Source organism: Anomaloglossus baeobatrachus, chromosome 4, assembly GCF_048569485.1.
Source record: "Anomaloglossus baeobatrachus isolate aAnoBae1 chromosome 4, aAnoBae1.hap1, whole genome shotgun sequence".
Classification (NCBI taxonomy): domain Eukaryota; kingdom Metazoa; phylum Chordata; class Amphibia; order Anura; family Aromobatidae; genus Anomaloglossus; species Anomaloglossus baeobatrachus.
The window spans coordinates 524,078,313-524,097,932 of NC_134356.1; the positions used below are offsets into that span (position 1 = coordinate 524,078,313).

General features: G+C 50.0%; 1 protein-coding gene across 1 annotated transcript in view; it reads right to left on the reverse strand.

Annotated features, from left to right (window-relative positions):
• The window catches only part of VPS33B (VPS33B late endosome and lysosome associated), a 164,393-nt gene that overhangs the window by 65,837 nt on the left and 78,936 nt on the right, over positions 1 to 19,620 (reverse strand). The window contains exons 9-10 of the mRNA XM_075345903.1: positions 3,165 to 3,269; positions 506 to 602 (exon numbers count right to left, since the gene is read on the reverse strand). Coding sequence (XP_075202018.1) covers positions 506 to 602; positions 3,165 to 3,269 — 202 coding nt within the window. The remainder of the gene's footprint in view (positions 1 to 505; positions 603 to 3,164; positions 3,270 to 19,620) is intronic.

Genomic DNA, 19,620 nt, shown 5'->3' on the forward strand with positions numbered 1-19,620 from the left:
ATAATTCTGCAGACCGTGATAAACAGTGTTGTATCTTAGGCTGTGCCCTCCTCATTACACAAATACACATCACCTGATCTGCTTCATCCAATAAGAATTCAGGTAAGTACAGCATGGAGTTGGAAAATCTGCGTAAAAATGATGACATGGTTAAATCAATCACTTACCTAATAATTCTGCACACAGTGGAAAAAGCATACTGGGAGCTAATTAGTCTTTCTTCTACAGAATCATGAATGTCTTCTCATCATCGATCTGGAATCTTAAGCTGCAGATTTTCACATTTATACTAAAAACGAATAATCATTTCTGATACATTAGAAGAAACGTCAATCAAAAGCTATTGTGGCCGAACCTCATGCCCAGCGCTAGGCATGGCAGAGTGTATCAGCTTTTTTTGGTGTGTTCTTTTATTAGGATTGACCTCTCAAACAGTGAATCGTCAAACTCAATCTGATATAATTCTTCAGCGGATCTGAAATATATTCTCCAAAACAATTCTAACCTCGGTCAATCATGAAGACAAGTCCCAGATCTGGCTTTCTCTCCTTTTGAGTATTCTCTTCATCGTCAAGGAGGTCTTTCCACATTTCATAAGTCATCTGTAAGAAATATACGTATTACAATACAGGTAAGTAAACTGACTGCTCTTGAAGAACGTGCTCACCGTTACAGGAACTATGCAAAATTTCTCCAGGTGCGACAAACCCAATGATTCAACGCCTGGTTCCCCATTAGGCTCATTTCAAATTACACTCAGGAAATCCACCATCACACAGGGAGAATTTCCTGATGGATACCTAATAGGGATGATCAAATACCACAAATTTTCGGCTTCATGAATATCCGACGAATAGGTCGCCGCTATGCGAATATTCGATGCGCAATGTAAGTCTATGGGAAGGCAGAATAATTGTTATTCGGGTTTCCCATAGACTTACATTGCGCATCAAATATTCGCAAATAGTTGAAAAGTGGCGATCTATTTGGCGAATATTCGTGAAGCCGAATATTTGTGGTATTCGATCATCCCTAATACCTGTTGTAAGATGGTAACTTATGGTATTGCACAAGATACCATTTTTGTGTATGGGATGCCTCTGTTTAGAAAAGTGTAAGATACAGTCTTTTATACTGTTGGAAAAAGGCATACCACTATAGAATGGAGACAGAAGACAAAATGATACACGTTTGGTATTGATAGGGTGAATGGAGCCCAATGGATCCGTTCAGTCTATGCCTGAAGAGCTTTTGTGCCGTAAGACATGACACCACAAAAGTGAGTACACCCTTCACTTTTGTGTAAATATTTTACTATATCTTTTCATGGGAAAACACTTTGATACAATGTAAAGTAGACAGTATACAGCTTCTGTAATAGTGTAAATTAATGGCTATGTGTTAAGTTAGAGGGCACCCCAAATTTACACTGTTATACAAGCTGTACACTGACTACTTTACATTGTATCAGGCCCTGTGCGCACTGGAAAATGGAATTTTCTCAAGAAAATTTCGCAGGTATTCAAAGATTACCGCACCCGCGGTAAAAAAAAACGCGGCAAACCGCACCCAAAAACCGCATGTGGTTTGCCGCGGTTTTACCGCGGTATTGTTCGCGGTATTGCCACGGTTTCAATGCAATAAAGCACATTGAAAAAAAAAAAAAGTCATTTCAGTCTGAGATAGAGAAATAGACAGAAGAATAGATAGAAGAATAGATAGATAGACAGATAGAGGGATATATAGAAGGATGATAGATAGATAGATAGATAGATAGATAGATAGATAGATAGATAGATAGATAGATAGAGGGATAGATAGATAGATAGATAGATAGATAGATAGATAGAGTCCCTGTGAGCACACTCTGCATTTCTCACGGTCGGCAGTGAGTTCACATTGGGAAATGCCCTGGAGTTACCTCTGCTGTCTCGCTGCGAGGCTGCATTCAGCAGTGTCTGTGTCAGTCGCGGCTGGATGCAAGCATCGCAGGACGCCGGAGCTGTGAATTACGTCGGAGCTTTGTTTCGGGAGGGGTTAATAAAAGGGTGAACGAGGCTTATTTGTGTTTTATTTAAAATATAGGATTTTTCGGGGTGTGTTTTTTTCACTTTACTTACGGGTTGATTATGTCAGCAGTCTCATAGACGCTGCCATGATCAAGCCTGGAGTTAATGGCGGTCATCCGCCACCATTAACTCCTTGTATTACCTTGACTGCCACTGCTACACGGCAGCAGGAAGAGCCGGGGACACTCCGGTAGTGCCGCATAATGCATGCAACAGTACCGGGGCAGCTGCGGCTGATATTCTTGGCTGCGGGAGGGGGAGGCAGGCGGGGGACATTAACCCTGCCCCTCGCCCTCCCCAGCCTGAGAATACCGGGCCGCCGCTGTGTGCTTACCTCGGCTGGACGATAAATATACAGTGGAGCCCACGTGCTTTGTTTTCTATAATTCCGTTTGCTTTCTATGTGTGTTCTATGTGTCTGTGTTCTATGTCTGTGATGTCTGTGTGTGATCTGTGCGTGTGATGTGTCTGTGTGTTTACTCTCTGCTCTGCTTCCTCTTCCTGTAATGACATCACTTCCCTGCAAAACCGCAGGCAAGCGATATACATTACCGCAGGTAAACCGCGAAATACCGCAGGGAATAACGCAGGAAAACCGCACAGAATTTGCTGCCTGCGTTATTCCCTGCAGGATTTCACGATTACATTGGAGTCAATGGAGTGAAATCCTGCAGCGATGTGGGGAAAAGAATTGACATGCAATTGTTTTTGCTGCGGGAATCCCACAGCAAAACATGCAGCTGTCAAAATCTGCCTAGTGCGCACAGGATTTTTTTTTCCCATAGGTTTTGCTGGTGATTCAGTGCAGAGATGTTCTGAACATTATCTGCAGCGAAACATGCAGCAAATCCGCAGAAAATCCGCGGCAAAATCCGGTAAGTGCGCACAGGGCCTCATAGTGTCATATCGTCAGTGTTGTACCATGAAGATATAATACAATATTTACAAAATTGTCAGGGGTGTACTTAGTTTTGTGATATACTGTAGGCTTCAAACGTAATATGAGGAATAGTCAATAGCCATTTTTGAGGTAAGTTTTGCCCCAAATTAACCATACTTAACCTAAGAAGCACAATCCCGTAATGAAAGTAATACCTTAGCACACCTTCCTATTCCATAAATTTTTGACATTGGTCCAAAGATAGAATTCAGCAACTGAAGAGCCTTGACCACAGTTCCAAACCACCGTTGGTCTCCTTCCTTGGAAATATGTATAAAGAAAATCATTTTAGCTTTCATCAAAGAAAGTCACTAATGAGGCAAGGAAATCACTTAGAGCTCACCCACACCGGGCATTATCAGCACAGCTGAGAACCACACATGTAGAAGTTGCATATACCAACCTAACCGCTATGACACAACTAACCAATTTATATCCTTTACAGCAGTGCACAACATTTTTTGGTCCAAGGGCCACATTGCCATACTGAACCAATCCAAAGGGCCGTCATTTTAAAGGGGTACTTACATTTTGTCCAAAAGCTAGTCTCTGCAGACTTCCCTCTTCTCAGTCTTCAACAGCACTTCACGACACGGTGTCCTCAAAGATAAGGTATCATTATACTGCCCCATAAATAAAAATAACTCTTATGCTGCACCCCTAAAAAAGAAAATTTTGTTACTTACCGTAAATTCTTTTTCTTATAGTTCCGACATGGGAGACCCAAACCATGGGTGTATAGCTTCTGCCTCCGGAGGACACACAAAGTACTACACTCAAACGTGTAGCTCCTCCCTCCTAGCATATACACCCCCTGGTAGCCAGTCCTAGCCAGTTTAGTGCAAAAGCTGAAGGAGGACATCCACCCACAAGTAGAGACAGAGCAAAACCCGGAACAACCGGAACCTCGGTCTACAACAACAGCCGGTGATAACACACGGAACAAGAAACCTGCCAACAGGCAACAGGGAGGGTGCTGGGTCTCCCATGTCGGAACTATAAGAAAAAGAATTTACGGTAAGTAACAAAATTCTCTTTTTCTTCATCGTTCCTTATGGGAGACCCAAACCATGGGACGTTCTAAAGCAGTCCATGGGCGGGAATAAACAGAAAAACTGAGAAGTAGGCGAAACCTAACTTCACAAATGGGCGACAGCCGTCCGAAGGATGCGTCTGCCCAAGCTCGCATCTGCCGAAGCAAGAGCATGCACTTGGTAGTGCTACGAAAAAGTATACAGACTAGTCCAAGTGGCAGTCTGACAGACCTGCTGAGCCGTAGCCTGTGCCTGAAAGCCTAAGAGGCACCGACAGCTCTGGTCAAGTGTGCCTTGATCCCCGGCGGGAGAGGCACTTGAGTACACTGGTAGGTATCGGAAATGGCCGACCTAAACCAACGAGCCAGGGTCGGCTTAAATGCCGGAAGGCCCTTACGCTGACCAGCGGTCAGCACAAAAGAGAGATGCGCCGCCTAAGAATAGCGGTGCGAGACACATAGATCCGGAGCGCCCGCACCAGATCCAGAGTATTCAACGCCCTTTCAAAGCGATGAACAGGAGCCGGACAAAAGGAAGGCAGGGAAAATGCCCCGGTTAAGGTGGCAGCAACCACCTTAGGGAGAAAGTCCGGAGTCGGACGGAGAACCACCTTGACTTGATGAAGGGAGGACTCCGAAGAGAGTGCAGCCAAAACAGAGACTCCCTTGAGGGAAGTCATGGCCACTAGAAAGACCACTTTCTGTGAAAGACTAAACAAGGAAACCTCCCTAAGAGGCTCAAAGGGGGGTTTCCGGAAGCTGTGAGGACCGAATTAAGGTTCCAGGGCTCCAAGGGCCGCCGGTAGGGCGGAACGATGTGAGATGCGCCCTGCATGAAGGAGCGCACCTGGGCCAGCCGGGCGATACGCCGCTGGCACAACACTGACAGAGCCGAGAGCTGTCCCTTAAGGGAATTGAGGGATAGTCCTACCTGCAGACCGGACTGCAGAAGGGACAGGAGGGTCGGCAAGGCCAAAAGGCCAAAGGATACTTCCGAGCTCGAGTCATAGTGGAGATGATACCAGAAGTCATCAAGATCCAAGACTCAAACGCCACGCCGTCAAACTGAGAGCCGTAGGCTCTGGCGGAAGGACGGATTTCGTGAGAGAAGGTCTGGACAGTCCGGGAGATGCTATGGCACCTCTACGGACAGACGGAGCAGGTCAGGGTACCAAGCTTGCCTGGGTCAGTCTGGAGTAATAAGAATGACCCGACGGCCCTCCTTTCTGATCTTGCGCAGGACTCTGGGCAAGAACTAGAGGGTGAAACACGTAGGACAGACGAAGCTGGGACCAAACTCGAACCAGTGCGTCTGCCGCAAAAACCTGAGGATCGTGGAGCCACGGTTTGACGGCAGAAACAATCTGCCTCCCAGTTTCCCACGTCTAGGATGTGGGCTGTGGATATGGTGGACTAGGAGTCCTCCGTCCACTGAAGAATGCGATGAACCTCCAACATTGCCAGGCGGCTGAGTGCCCCGCCCTGGAGGTTGATGTAGGCAAACGCTGTAGCGTTGTCTGACTGGACTCGAATGTGCTTGGCTGCCAACACATGGTGAAAGGCTTAGAGAGCTAGAAACACAGCTCTGATTTCCAGCACATTGATCCAGAGGGCTGATTAGGACAGAGTCCAAGTGCCCTGCGCTTCATGGTGGAGATATACTGCTCCCCAGCCGGATAGACTAGCATCATGGTGAGGATCACCCGGGACGGAGCCAAAAAGGAGCGTCCCTGAGACAGAGGGGACGATGCCACCATTGAAATGAGCCCCTGGTCTGTGGCAAAGCCACCGCCCCGTGGAAGGAGGAAGTCCGCTTGTTCCAACAGCGGAAAATATCCAGCCGTAGAGGACGCAGATGGAACTGGGCAAGGGAATGCTTCCATTGACACCACCATCTGATCCAGCACCTGTATTAGGTGCCTGAAGGAACGACGTCGACCGCCAGCGGAGGGAGTGCTGCTTGACTAAGGGCAGATTCACAAGTGCCGACAGAGTCTCGAATTGCGTCCCTGGGTCTGTGAACTTCTGGGTCGAAGTCAGAGTGGACTTGGACAGAATGACAAACCACCCGAATTGGTGAGAGTGGCGAGAGTGAGCGAGGCACTCCGCTAACAGTCTGCACTGGATGAAAACCCAGAGTAGAAGGCTGTCCTGGACAAAAAAATCACTGCCAACCCTTAGAGGTGCAGGACCGCAATCACAGCTGCCCCGACCTTGAGAATACTCGAGGGGCCGTGGCTAACCCAAAGGGAAGAGCCACGAATTGGACCACTCTGATTGCAAAACGTAGCCAACGCTGGTGTGGAACTGCGATTGGCACATGCAGATAGGCATCTCTGATGTCGATGGATGCTAGGGAATCTCCTTGGGTCAATGATTAATCACAGAGACTCTATGCGAAACTGCCGCACCTGAACATGCTTGAGAAGCTTGAGATCCAGGTCGGAAGGCACCGCCCTCCTCGGGTACTAGGAATAGATTTAAGCAGAAATCTCAGAACCGTTCCCAGTCGGGAACCAGTACAATTACTCCAGTGGCCTGCAAGAATGCCACAGCCTGTGAGAAGGCGGCGGCCTTGGAGCAGAGGGGAGTTGACAGAAAAAAATCTGTTTGGCGGGCTGGATAGAATTCTATCCTGTAGCCGTGGGAGATGGTATCTCGCACCCACTGATCGGAGACGTGTTAAAAACATACGTCGCTAAGTGGGAGAGCCTGCCACCGACCAAGGAGGTTGCTGGCGTGGCCAGATAGCCAGGAGGAGGCTGACTTAGTGGCAGCATGTCCTGCGGTCCTCTCGCGCGCCATTTGGGTTTACGATCCTTGGCTGAGCCAGTGGGCGAGGCCGAGGGCTAAGAGAACGATCAGATGGAGGAACAAAAAGAACGAAACCTCGACTGATTCCTGCCCTGGACAGGTTTCCTGGTTTAGGTTTGTGGCATGGAAGAAACTCTTCCCGCCAGGAGCTTCCTTAATAATTTCATCCAGTTGTTCCCGAACAGTCTGGTCCCAGCAAAAGGGAGCCCAGCAAGGAACTTCTTTAGAAGCATCCGCCTTCCACTTCCGAAGCCACAGGAGCCTGCGGATAGCGAGAAAATTAGCCGAGGCCACCGCAGTGCGGTGAGAGTCTCCAGCATGGCAGACATGGTATAGGATGAAAAGACTGAAGTCTGGAAGCTAAGGCAACCATTTCGGGCAAAGAGTCCCTATGAGGGAATGCATCTCCTCTAGAGAAGCAGAGATGGTTTGAAAGCCGCACTGCTGCAAATGGGGAGAACGAGGCCCCTGCCGCCTCCATACAGATTTGGCCAGAAGGACAAACTGGCGGACAGCAAAACCGTAAGTGAAGAGCCATCAGCCACTGAAACAATGTCCGGGCTGAGAGTCTAAACACCGGAGGGACCACCTTTGGTGAATGAGCCCACTCCTTGACCACCGCTGGTGGAAGGGGAAAACTGTCATCAGAACCACGCTTTGGGAAGCGTGTGCCAGAGCAGACCCTGGGCTTGGTCACAGTGGCCTGAAAACTGGAGTGGTTAAGGAACACACTCCTTATTCTCTTAGGCAAGGTAAACTGGTGTCCTGTTGCCAGAGAAGTTTGCTCCTCTGATACTGGCGGATTGAGGTCCAGTACAGAATTAATGTACAGGGGGATCCTTAGAGAGGTGCCGTCAGCCACTGATACAACTATCCGGGCTGAAATACTAGACACCGGAGGGACCACCCTTGGTGAATGAGCCCACTCCTTAACCACCTCTGGTGGAAGGAGGAAACAGTCATCAGAACCACGCTTTGGGAGCGTCTGTCAGGACAGGCTCTGGGCTTGGTCACAGTGGGCTGAAAACTGGAGTGGGTACGGAACACACTCCTTGTTCTCTTAAGGTATACTGATGCCTTTCTGCCAGAGGGATACTCCCCTGATACAGGCTGATTGATGTCCAGTACAAATATAATGGATGCAATCAAATCATTAGCATCTGCGTCACCTTCGGACAGATCAATGGTACATTAAGTAGCGTCCGAGCCCCCAGTAAAGACATCCTCCTCGTCCAGTGAGTCAGCTCGTGAATCAGAGCTGCGGGACGGGGAAGGACAGGGGACCCTGCGTCTCCATTTTAGGAGGACGGGGTCTGAAACCAGATGAAGTGACCTCTAAGAGCTTGCTGAGCGAGCCGTAGCAGCAGAAGCGCCCTGAGAAGGGGGCTAATGCATGCTCAGCACCCCCGGAGCAGCTGGAGGGACCACTGACGAGCCTCCAGGCTGAGGGACCACTGTGTTTATGTGCTCAGTACAGGCAGTACGAGTCTACATGCAGTGCATATTAAGAACAGCCTTGCAGCCTTGCTCTGATGTGAGACATGCTGCAGAAGTGGGGGCTCTGTGAGGGAATGCATCTCCAGAATGACCCCCAGCAGAGTATATAAACAGAGAATATAAGCAGCTGCACAACTGGAGGTTGTGGCTGCCAGACTGTTTAACATACATTTCTGTGCCCTCCAGTCCCCCAGCCCTGGCCCCCACTTGTCACAATGTGGTATCTCTGTGCCTATGCAGACACTGAGAACGCTGAGAAAATGGCGACCGGAGCGAGGCGAGGGGGCGGGGCCTACTCTGAGAGCGGGCAAATGAGGTATACAGGGGAGGGAATCCTTCCTCAGTGAGGGGTTCCGTTCCCTGTGCTGAACAGCCGCTGGGCGGAGCCACACCGTCCCTCTGCATGACTGACATGCAGGGGGAGTGAAACCGAAACTAGGCCTCAGGCGAAGCCGGGGCCTAGATTTAAACATGCGGCCAGCGTGCAGACACCATCGGCGCGGTTCTCCAGTGAAAACTGGAGAACCGGCCGGAAATGTTACCCCAGACATATAATACACTCCCCCCAATAAATAAAGTACAGGGAACCCTGGAAAGACCACTTTCTGTGGTAAAAACGTCTCATACTTAGCTTTTGAGACGCGGGTGCCAGGTTCCTGGGGGGGGTTAAACGCTCCGTCCGACAGGATCCTGAACAGCATAAGACCACAGAAAAAAACAATACCTCTAAAAATATTTAAGTTTTATTTAGAAAGTTATAAAAAATGACAAACAGTGTCTCTCTAAAAATACATAAAGGACAACACAGTGCCAGTGAGATGTTGGGAGGAGATAGTTTCAGCGTGAAAAGGATAGCGATAGATAGATATTCACAGAGTCGTCAGATTACTGATCTCATAGCCTTTATTGACCCTTCCTGACGACGGAGGGTGTCCTAAGTTATTGGACACTCCCCGTTCCGGGTGGCTGTCCCTCCCTGTCCCTATCTCTAGCCAAGGGGTGTCCACCACCAACCCAGGTGATTAGTGCAAAACCATAAATATACACATAAACACAAATGCGTTAAATTTGGTTCCTGACTCAATAAGATACTTCAGTCAGATGAATTTAAATTTTGTTAGGTGGAGCTGTAGGGGACCCGCTACAGTAGCTGTCACCCCACGCTCTCTGGGGAGAGCGTGGGGTGACAGCTACTGTAGCGGGTCCCCTACAGCTCCACCTAACAAAATTTAAATTCATCTGACTGAAGTATCTTATTGAGTCAGGAACCAAATTTAACGCATTTGTGTTTATGTGTATATTTATGGTTTTGCACTAATCACCTGGGTTGGTGGTGGACACCCCTTGGCTAGAGATAGGGACAGGGAGGGACAGCCACCCGGAACGGGGAGTGTCCAATAACTTAGGACACCCTCCGTCGTCAGGAAGGGTCAATAAAGGCTATGAGATCAGTAATCTGACGACTCTGTGAATATCTATCTATCGCTATCCTTTTCACGCTGAAACTATCTCCTCCCAACATCTCACTGGCACTGTGTTGTCCTTTATGTATTTTTAGAGAGACACTGTTTGTCATTTTTTATAACTTTCTAAATAAAACTTAAATATTTTTAGAGGTATTGTTTTTTTCTGTGGTCTTATGCTGATACCATACCTCGGTTCTATATTTATTTGTGGTTCAAGGATCCTGAACAGGGCTGCGGATGGAGACCGGTCTCCTGCAAAGCAGTGAGAACCGTGATGGCTCCCACTTCAAGCCAGAGCCCCAAGGGATGGCGAAGGAGCGCGGCATGTGAAGGCTCCAGCCTGTAAAGTCAACCTTAACAGCACCGCCGACAAAGTGGGGTGAGAAGGGACATGCCGGGAGTCCAGATGGGACACGCTTTTCTTCCAAAACTTTGAAATCCAAAAAATCAAAAATCAGAGAATGCATGTGTGTGTGACCTCCTGAACACAAAGCATTGAAACTGGCTAGGACTGGCTACCAGGGGGTGTATATGCTAGGAGGGAGGAGCTACACGTTTGAGTGTAGTACTTTGTGTGTCCTCCGGAGGCAGAAGCTATACACCCATGGTTTGGGTCTCCCATAAGGAACGATCAAGAAAAAATAATTGCGCTTCATTGTTTTTCATTCACAAAACATCCCCCTCCATACCGCCCCTCTACATAATATCCCCCTCCAAACCACCCCACTCCATAATCTCGATCCCTTAGGTTTTTCCCTTGTTTCTTCCAAACCCATTTTCACCCATCAGAGCCTAGTCTATTGAATTTTGTTTTATTGCTTTAAATTATCCATTTCCAATTTTCTACTGTCCACTTTTCATCCTTGTTTGCAAACTCGAGCCGACGCTTCTTATGATAATATGGAAGTCTAGGCTTCTTCACTTTTTTTCAGGCCACCATTCAAGTTATACAGAGCTCATGAATATGCTGGACTACCTGGCAGCACGCTAAGTAGTCCTCTAATAATAATCTACTGCTGATTAAACAATTATTTTATCAAAACTACCCTGAGCAGCCCAGTAAGTGACACATCGCTGAAATCAGGATTTCTGCCCCTTCATAATGCTGCTTTCTGATTAGACATATAGAAAAATACTGTGAGAATGATTACAGGACTAACTGGGTGTAGGTACTATATTGCGATATCATAAACATATTAGTCAGCAACCCAAAAATACAATGACTACATACTGTATATATGTCAGGACAAATCGCTGAGAATAGTTTGTGGGAGAGGAAAGAACAAATGCGATCAAATGTCTTTTGTGAGTCATTTCCAATTTTTATTATTGATTAAACATGTGCAGGGTAGATTTTACTGTGTAATTCAAGAAGATAAGAGAAATAAAACAAACAAACAGATCACATGTCCATCTTAAGTGAAAAAAAGAGAATTTTGTTACTTACCGTAAATTCTTTTTCTTATAGTTCCGACATGGGAGACCCAAACCATGGGTGTATAGCTTCTGCCTCCGGAGGACACACAAAGTACTACACTCAAACGTGTAGCTCCTCCCTCCTAGCATATACACCCCCTGGTAGCCAGTCCTAGCCAGTTTAGTGCAAAAGCTGAAGGAGGACATCCACCCACAAGTAGAGACAGAGCAAAACCCGGAACAACCGGAACCTCTGTCTACAACAACAGCCGGTGATAACACACGGAACAAGAAACCTGCCAACAGGCAACAGGGAGGGTGCTGGGTCTCCCATGTCGGAACTATAAGAAAAAGAATTTACGGTAAGTAACAAAATTCTCTTTTTCTTCATCGTTCCTTATGGGAGACCCAAACCATGGGACGTTCTAAAGCAGTCCATGGGCGGGAATAAACAGAAAAACTGAGAAGTAGGGGAAACCTAACTTCACAAATGGGCGACAGCCGTCCGAAGGATGCGTCTGCCCAAGCTGACATCTGCCGAAGCAAGAGCATGCACTTGGTAGTGCTACGAAAAAGTATACAGACTAGTCCGAGTGGCAGTCTGACAGACCTGCTGAGCCGTAGCCTGTGCCTGAAAGCCTAAGAGGCACCGACAGCTCTGGTCAAGTGTGCCTTGATCCCCGGCGGGAGAGGCACTTGAGTACACTGGTAGGTATCGGAAATGGCCGACCTAAACCAACGAGCTAGGGTCGGCTTAAATGCCGAAAGGCCCTTACGCTGACCAGCGGTCAGCACAAAAGAGAGATGCGCCGCCTAAGAACAGCGGTGCGAGACACATAGATCCGGAGCGCCCGCACCAGATCCAGAGTATTCAACGCCCTTTCAAAGCGATGAACAGGAGCCGGACAAAAGGAAGGCAGGGAAAATGCCCCGGTTAAGGTGGCAGCAACCACCTTAGGGAGAAAGTCCGGAGTCGGACGGAGAACCACCTTGACTTGATGAAGGGAGGACTCCGAAGAGAGTGCAGCCAAAACAGAGACTCCCTTGAGGGAAGTCATGGCCACTAGAAAGACCACTTTCTGTGAAAGACTAAACAAGGAAACCTCCCTAAGAGGCTCAAAGGGGGGTTTCCATAAGCTATGAGGACCGAATTAAGGTCCCAGGGCTCCAAGGGCCGCCGGTAGGGCGGAATGATGTGAGATGCGCCCTGCATGAAGGAGCGCACCTGGGCCAGCCGGGCGATACGCCGCTGGCACAACACTGACAGAGCCGAGAGCTGTCCCTTAAGGGAATTGAGGGATAGTCCTAGCTGCAGACCGGACTGCAGAAGGGACAGGAGGGACGGCAAGGCCAAAAGGCCAAGGATACTTCCGAGCTCGAGTCATAGTGGAGATGACTTCAGGAGGGATACCAGAAGTCAGCAAGATCCATGACTCAAACGCCACGCCGTCAAACTGAGAGCCGTAGGCTCTGGCGGAAGGACGGCTTTCGTGAGAGAAGATCTGGACAGTCCGGGAGATGCTATGGCACCTCTACGGACAGACGGAGCAGGTCAGGGTACCAAGCTTGCCTGGGTCAGTCTGGAGTAATGAGAATGACCCGACGGCCCTCCCTTCTGATCTTGCGCAGGACTCTGGGCAAGAACTAGAGGGTGAAACACGTAGGACAGACGAAGCTGGGACCAAACTCGAACCAGTGCGTCTGCCGCAAAAACCTGAGGATCGTGGAGCCACGGTTTGACGGCAGAAACAATCTGCCTCCCAGTTTCCCACGTCTAGGATGTGGGCTGTGGATATGTTGGACTAGGAGTCCTCCGTCCACTGAAGAATGCGATGAACCTCCAACATTGCCAGGCGGCTGAGTGCCCCGCCCTGGAGGTTGATGTAGGCAAACGCTGTAGCGTTGTCTGACTGGACTCGAATGTGCCTGGCTGCCAACAGATGGTGAAAGGCTTAGAGAGCTAGAAACACAGCTCTGATTTCCAGCACATTGATCCAGAGGGCTGATTAGGACAGAGTCCAAGTGCCCTGCGCTCCATGGTGGAGATATACTGCTCCCCAGCCGGATAGACTAGCATCTTGGTGAGGATCACCCGGGACGGAGCCAAAAAGGAGCGTCCCTGAGACAGAGGGGACGATGCCACCATTGAAATGAGCCCCTGGTCTGTGGCAAAGCCACCGCCCCGTGGAAGGAGGAAGTCCGCCTGTTCAAACAGCGGAAAATATCCAAGCGTAGAGGACGCAGATGGAACTGGGCAAGGGAATGCTTCCATTGACACCACCATCTGATCCAGCACCTGTATTAGGTGCCTGAAAGAACGACGTCGACCGCCAGCGGAGGGAGTGCTGCTTGACTAAGGGCATATTCACAAGTGCCGACAGAGTCTCGAATTGCGTCTCTGGGTCTGTGAACTTCTAGGTCGAAGTCAGAGTCGACTTGGACCGAATGACAAACCACCCGAATTGGTGAGAGTGGCGAGAGTGAGCGAGCCACTCCGCTAACAGTCTGCACTGGATGAAAACCCCAGAGTAGAAGGCTGTCCTGGACAAAAAAATCACTGCCAACCCCTAGAGGTGCAGGACCGCAATCGCAGCTGCCCCGACCTTGAGAATACTCGAGGTGCCGTGGCTAACCCAAAGGGAAGAGCCACGAATTGGACCACTCTGATTGCAAAACGTAGCCAACGCTGGTGTGAAACTGCGATTGGCACATGCAGATAGGCATCTCTGATGTCGATGGATGCTAGGAATCTCCTTGGGTCAATGATTGATCGCAGAGACTCTATGCGAAACTGCCGCACCTGAACATGCTTGAGAAGCTTGAGATCCAGGTCGGAAGGCACCGCCCTCCTCGGGTGCTAGGAATAGATTTAAGCAGAAATCTCAGAACCGTTCCCAGTCGGGAACCGGTACAATTACTCCAGTGGCCTGCAAGAATGCCACAACCTGTGAGAAGGCGGCGGCCTTGGAGCAGAGGGGAGTTGACAGAAAAAAATTTGTTTGGCGGGCTGGATAGAATTCTATCCTGTAGCCGTGGGAGATGGTATCTCGCACCCACTGATCGGAGACGTGTTAAAACCATACGTCGCCAAGTGGGAGAGCCTGCCACCGACCAAGGACGTTGCTGGCGTGGCCAGATAGCCAGGAGGAGGCTGACTTAGTGGCAGCATGTCCTGCGGTCTTCTCGGGCGCCATTTGGGTTTACGATCCTTGGCTGAGCCAGTGGGCGAGGCCGAGGGCTAAGAGAATGATCAAATGGAGGAACAAAAAGAACGAAACCTCGACTGATTCCTGCCCTGGACAGGTTTCCTGGTTTAGGTTTGAGGCATGGAAGAAACTCTTCCCGCCAGGAGCTTCCTTAATAATTTCATCCAGTTGTTCCCGAACAGTCTGGTCCCAGCAAAAGGGAGCCCAGCAAGGAACTTCTTTAGAAGCATCCGCCTTCCACTTCCGAAGCCACAGGAGCCTGCGGATAGCGAGAAAATTAGCCGAGGCCACCGCAGTGCGGTGAGAGCCTCCAGCATGGCAGACATGGTATAGGATGAAAAGACTGAAGTCTGGAAGCTAAGGCAACCATTTCGGGCAAAGAGTCCCTATGAGGGAATGCATCTCCTCTAGAGAAGCAGAAATGGCTTGAAAGCCACACTGCTGCAAATGGGGAGAACGAGGCCCCTGCCGCCTCCATACAGATTTGGCCAGAAGGACAAACTGGCGGACAGCAAAACCGTAAGTGAAGAGCCATCAGCCACTGAAACAACGTCCGGGCTGAGAGTCTAAACACCGGAGGGATCACCTTTGGTGAATGAGCCCACTCCTTGACCACCGCTGGTGGAAGGGGAAAACTGTCATCAGAACCACGCTTTGGGAAGCGTGTGCCAGAGTAGACCCTGGGCTTGGTCACAGTGGCCTGAAAACTGGAGTGGTTAAGGAACACACTCCTTATTCTCTTAGGCAAGGTAAACTGGTGTCCTGTTGCCAGAGAAGTTTGCTCTTCTGATACTGGCGGATTGAGGTCCAGTACAGAATTAATGTACAGGGGGATCCTTAGAGAGGTGCCGTCAGCCACTGATACAACTATCCGGGCTGAAATACTAGACACCGGAGGGACCACCCTTGGTGAATGAGCCCACTCCTTGACCACCTCTGGTGGAAGGAGGAAACAGTCATCAGAACCACGCTTTGGGAGCGTCTGTCAGGACAGGCTCTGGGTTTGGTCACAGTGTGCTGAAAACTGGAGTGGGTACGGAACACACTCCTTGTTCTCTTAAGGTATACTGATGCCTTTCTGCCAGAGGGATACTCCCCTGATACAGGCGGATTGAGGTCCAGTACAAATATAATGGACGCAATCAAATCATTAGCATCTGCGTCACCTTCGGACAGATCAATGGTACATTAAGTAGCGTCCGAGCCCCCAGTAAAGACATCCTCCTCGTCCAGTGAGTCAGCTCGTGAATCAGAGCTGCGGGACGGGGAAGGACAGGGGACCCTGCGTCTCCATTTTAGGAGGACGGGGTCTGAAACCAGATGAAGTGACCTCTAAGAGCTTGCTGAGCGAGCCGTAGCAGCAGAAGCGCCATGAGAAGGGGGCTAATGCATGCTCAGCACCCCCGGAGCAGCTGGAGGGACCACTGACGAGCCTCCAGGCTGAGGGACCACTGTGTTTATGTGCTCAGTACAGGCAGTACGAGTCTACATGCAGTGCATATTAAGAACAGCCTTGCAGCCTTGCTCTGATGTGAGACATGCTGCAGAAGTGGGGGCTCTGTGAGGGAATGCATCTCCAGAATGACCCCAGCAGAGTATATAAACAGAGAATATAAGCAGCTGCACAACTGGAGGTTGTGGCTGCCAGACCGTTTAACATACATTTCCATGCCTCCAGTCCCCCAGCCCTGGCCCCAACTTGTCACAATGTGGTATCTCTGTGCCTATGCAGACACTGAGAACGCTGAGAAAATGGCGACCGGAGCGAGGCGAGGGGGCGGGGCCTACTCTGAGAGCAGGCAAATGAGGCATACAGGGGAGGGAATCTTTCCTCAGTGAGGAGTGTCCCTACCCTGTGCTGAACAGCCGCTGGGCGGAGCCACACCGTCCCCCTGCATGACTGACATGCAGGGGGAGTGAAACCGAAACTAGGCCTCAGGCAAAGCCGGGGCCTAGATTTAAACATGCGGCCAGCGTGCAGGCACCATCGGCGCGGTTCTCCAGTGAAAACTGGAGAACCGGCCGGAAATGTTACCCCAGACATATAATACACTCCCCCCAATAAATAAAGTACAGGGAACCCTGGAAGAAGGGAATTTTGTTTACTTACCGTAAATTCCTTTTCTTCTAGCTCCAATTGGGAGACCCAGACAATTGGGTGTATAGCTACTGCATCCGGAGGCCGCACAAAGTACTACACTTAAAAGTGTAAGGCCCCTCCCCTTCTGGCTATACACCCCCCCGTGGGAGCACGGGTCCCTCAGTTTTAGTGCAAAAGCAAGAAGGAGGAAAGCCAATAACTGTTTCAAAAACAAATTCAATCCGATAGACAATATCGGAGAACACAACTTATCAACATGAACAACATGTGCACCCGAAAAACAAATACCCTAAGAAAAAAACAGGGCGGGTGCTGGGTCTCCCAATTGGAGCTAGAAGAAAAGGAATTTACGGTAAGTAAACAAAATTCCCTTCTTCTTTTTCGCTCCTAATTGGGAGACCGACAATTGGGACGTCCAAAAGCAGTCCCTGGGTGGGTAAAAGAATACCTCGTGATAGGGCTGTCAAGCAGCCCTTTCTTACAGGTGGGCCACCTCCGCCTGAAGGACTTGTCTACCTAGGCTGGCATCCGCCGAAGCGTAGGTATGCACCTGATAATGCTTGGTGAAAGTGTGCAGACTCGACCAGGTAGCCGCCTGGCACACCTGCTGAGCCGTAACCTGATGCCGTAATGCCCAGGACGCACCCACGGCTCTGGTAGAATGGGCCTTCAGTCCAGATGGAATCGGAAGCCCAGCAGAACGGTAGGTGTGAAGAATTGGTTCCTTGATCCACCGCGCAAGGGTGGATTTGGAAGCTTGCGACCCTTTGTGCTGACCAGCGACCAGGATAAAGAGTGCATCCGAACGGCGCATAGGCGCCGTGCGGGAAATGTAGATCCTGAGTGCTCTCACCAGGTCCAACAGATGCAAACCCTTTTCAAATTGGTGAACTGGATGCGGACACAAGGATGGTAAAGTGATATCCTGATTGAGATGAAAGGAAGATACCACCTTGGGAAGAAACTCTGGTATTGGACGCAGAACTACCTTATCTTGGTGAAACACCAGGAAAGGAGATTTGCAAGATAACGCCGCCAGCTCGGACACTCTCCGAAGAGACGTGACCGCCACTAGAAAAGCCACTTTCTGTGAAAGCCGAGAAAAAGAAATCTCCTTCATAGGCTCGAAAGGCGGCTTCTGGAGAGCAATTAGAACCTTGTTCAGATCCCAGGGTTCCAATGGCCGCTTGTAAGGGGGAACGATATGACAAACCCCTTGCAGGAACGTGCGTACCTTAGGAAGTCGCGCTAGGCGTTTCTGAAAAAATACGGATAGCGCGGAAACTTGACCTTTAAGGGAGCTAAGCGACAAACCTTTTTCCAACCCAGACTGCAGGAAGGAAAGAAAAATAGGCAATGCAAATGGTCAGGGAGAAACTCCCTGGGCAGAGCACCAAGATAGGAATATCTTCCACGTCCTGTGGTAGATCTTGGCGGAGGATGGTTTCCTAGCCTGTCTCATGGTGGCAACAACTTCATGAGATAAACCTGAGGTCCCTAGGATCCAGGCCTCAATGGCCACACAGTCAGGTTCAGGGCCGCGGAATTCAGATGGAAAAACGGCCCTTGAGACAGCAAGTCTGGACGGTCTGGTAGCGCCCACGGTTGGCCTACTGTGAGATGCCACAGATCCGGGTACCACGACCTCCTTGGCCAGTCTGGAGCGACGAGAATGGCGCGGCGGCAGTCGGACCTGATTTTGCGGAGCACTCTGGGCAACAATGCCAGAGGTGGGAACACATAAGGTAGCTGGAACTGCGACCAATCTTGAACTAAGGCGTCTGCCGCCAGAGCTCGGTGATCGTGAGACCGTGCCATGAAAACCGGGACCTTGTTGTTGTGCCGTGACGCCATCAGGTCGACGTCCGGCATCCCCCAGCGGCGACAGATCTCCTGAAACACGTCCGGGTGGAGGGACCATTCTCCTGCGTCCATGCCCTGGCGACTTAGAAAGTCTGCTTCCCAGTTTTCCACGCCTGGGATGTGAACTGCGGATATGGTGGATGCTGTGTCTTCCACCCACGTCAGAATCCGCCGGACTTCCTGGAAGGCTTGCCGACTGCGTGTTCCCCCTTGGTGGTTGATGTACGCCACCGCTGTGGAATTGTCCGACTGAATCCGGATCTGCTTGCCTGCCAGCCACTGTTGGAAGGCTCGCAGGGCAAGAAAAACTGCTCTGATTTCCAGAACATTGATCTGAAGGGTGGACTCTTTCTGAGTCCACGTACCCTGAGCCCTGTGGTGAAGAAACACTGCTCCCCACCCTGATAGGCTCGCATCTGTCGTGACCACCGCCCAGGATGGGGGTAGAAACGACCTTCCCTTTGACAATGAGGTTGGAAGAAGCCACCACCGGAGAGAGTCCCTGGCTGTGTGAGAGAGGGAGACATCCCTGTCGAGGGACGTCGACTTCCCGTCCCATTGGCGGAGAATGTCCCATTGTAGAGGGCGCAGATGAAACTGCGCGAAAGGGACTGCTTCCATTGCTGCCACCATTTTCCCTAGAAAATGCATGAGGCGCCTCAAGGAGTGCGACTGGCTCTGAAGAAGAGATTGCACCCCTGTCTGCAGCGAGCACTGCTTGTCCAGTGGAAGTTTCACTATCGCTGAGAGAGTATGAAACTCCATGCCAAGATATGTTAGTGATTGGGTCGGGGTTAGATTTGACTTTGAAAAGTTGACAATCCACCCGAACCTCTGGAGAGTCTTCAGTGCCACGTTCAGACTGTGTTGGCATGCCTCTAGAGAGGGTGCCTTTATCAGCAGATCGTCCAGATACAGGATCACAGAGTGACCCTGTGAGTGCAGGACTGCTACTACTGCTGCCATGACCTTGGTGAAGACCCGAGGGGCTGTTGCCAGCCCGAAAGGAAGCGCTACGAACTGCAGGTGTTCGCTTCCTATAACGAAGCGTAGAAAACGCTGATGCTCTGGCGCAATCGGTACGTGGAGATAAGCATCTTTAATGTCTATTGATGCTAGGAAATCTCCTTGAGACATTGAGGCGATGACGGAGCGGAGAGATTCCATCCGGAATCTCCTGGTTTTTACGTGTTTGTTGAGCAACTTTAGATCCAG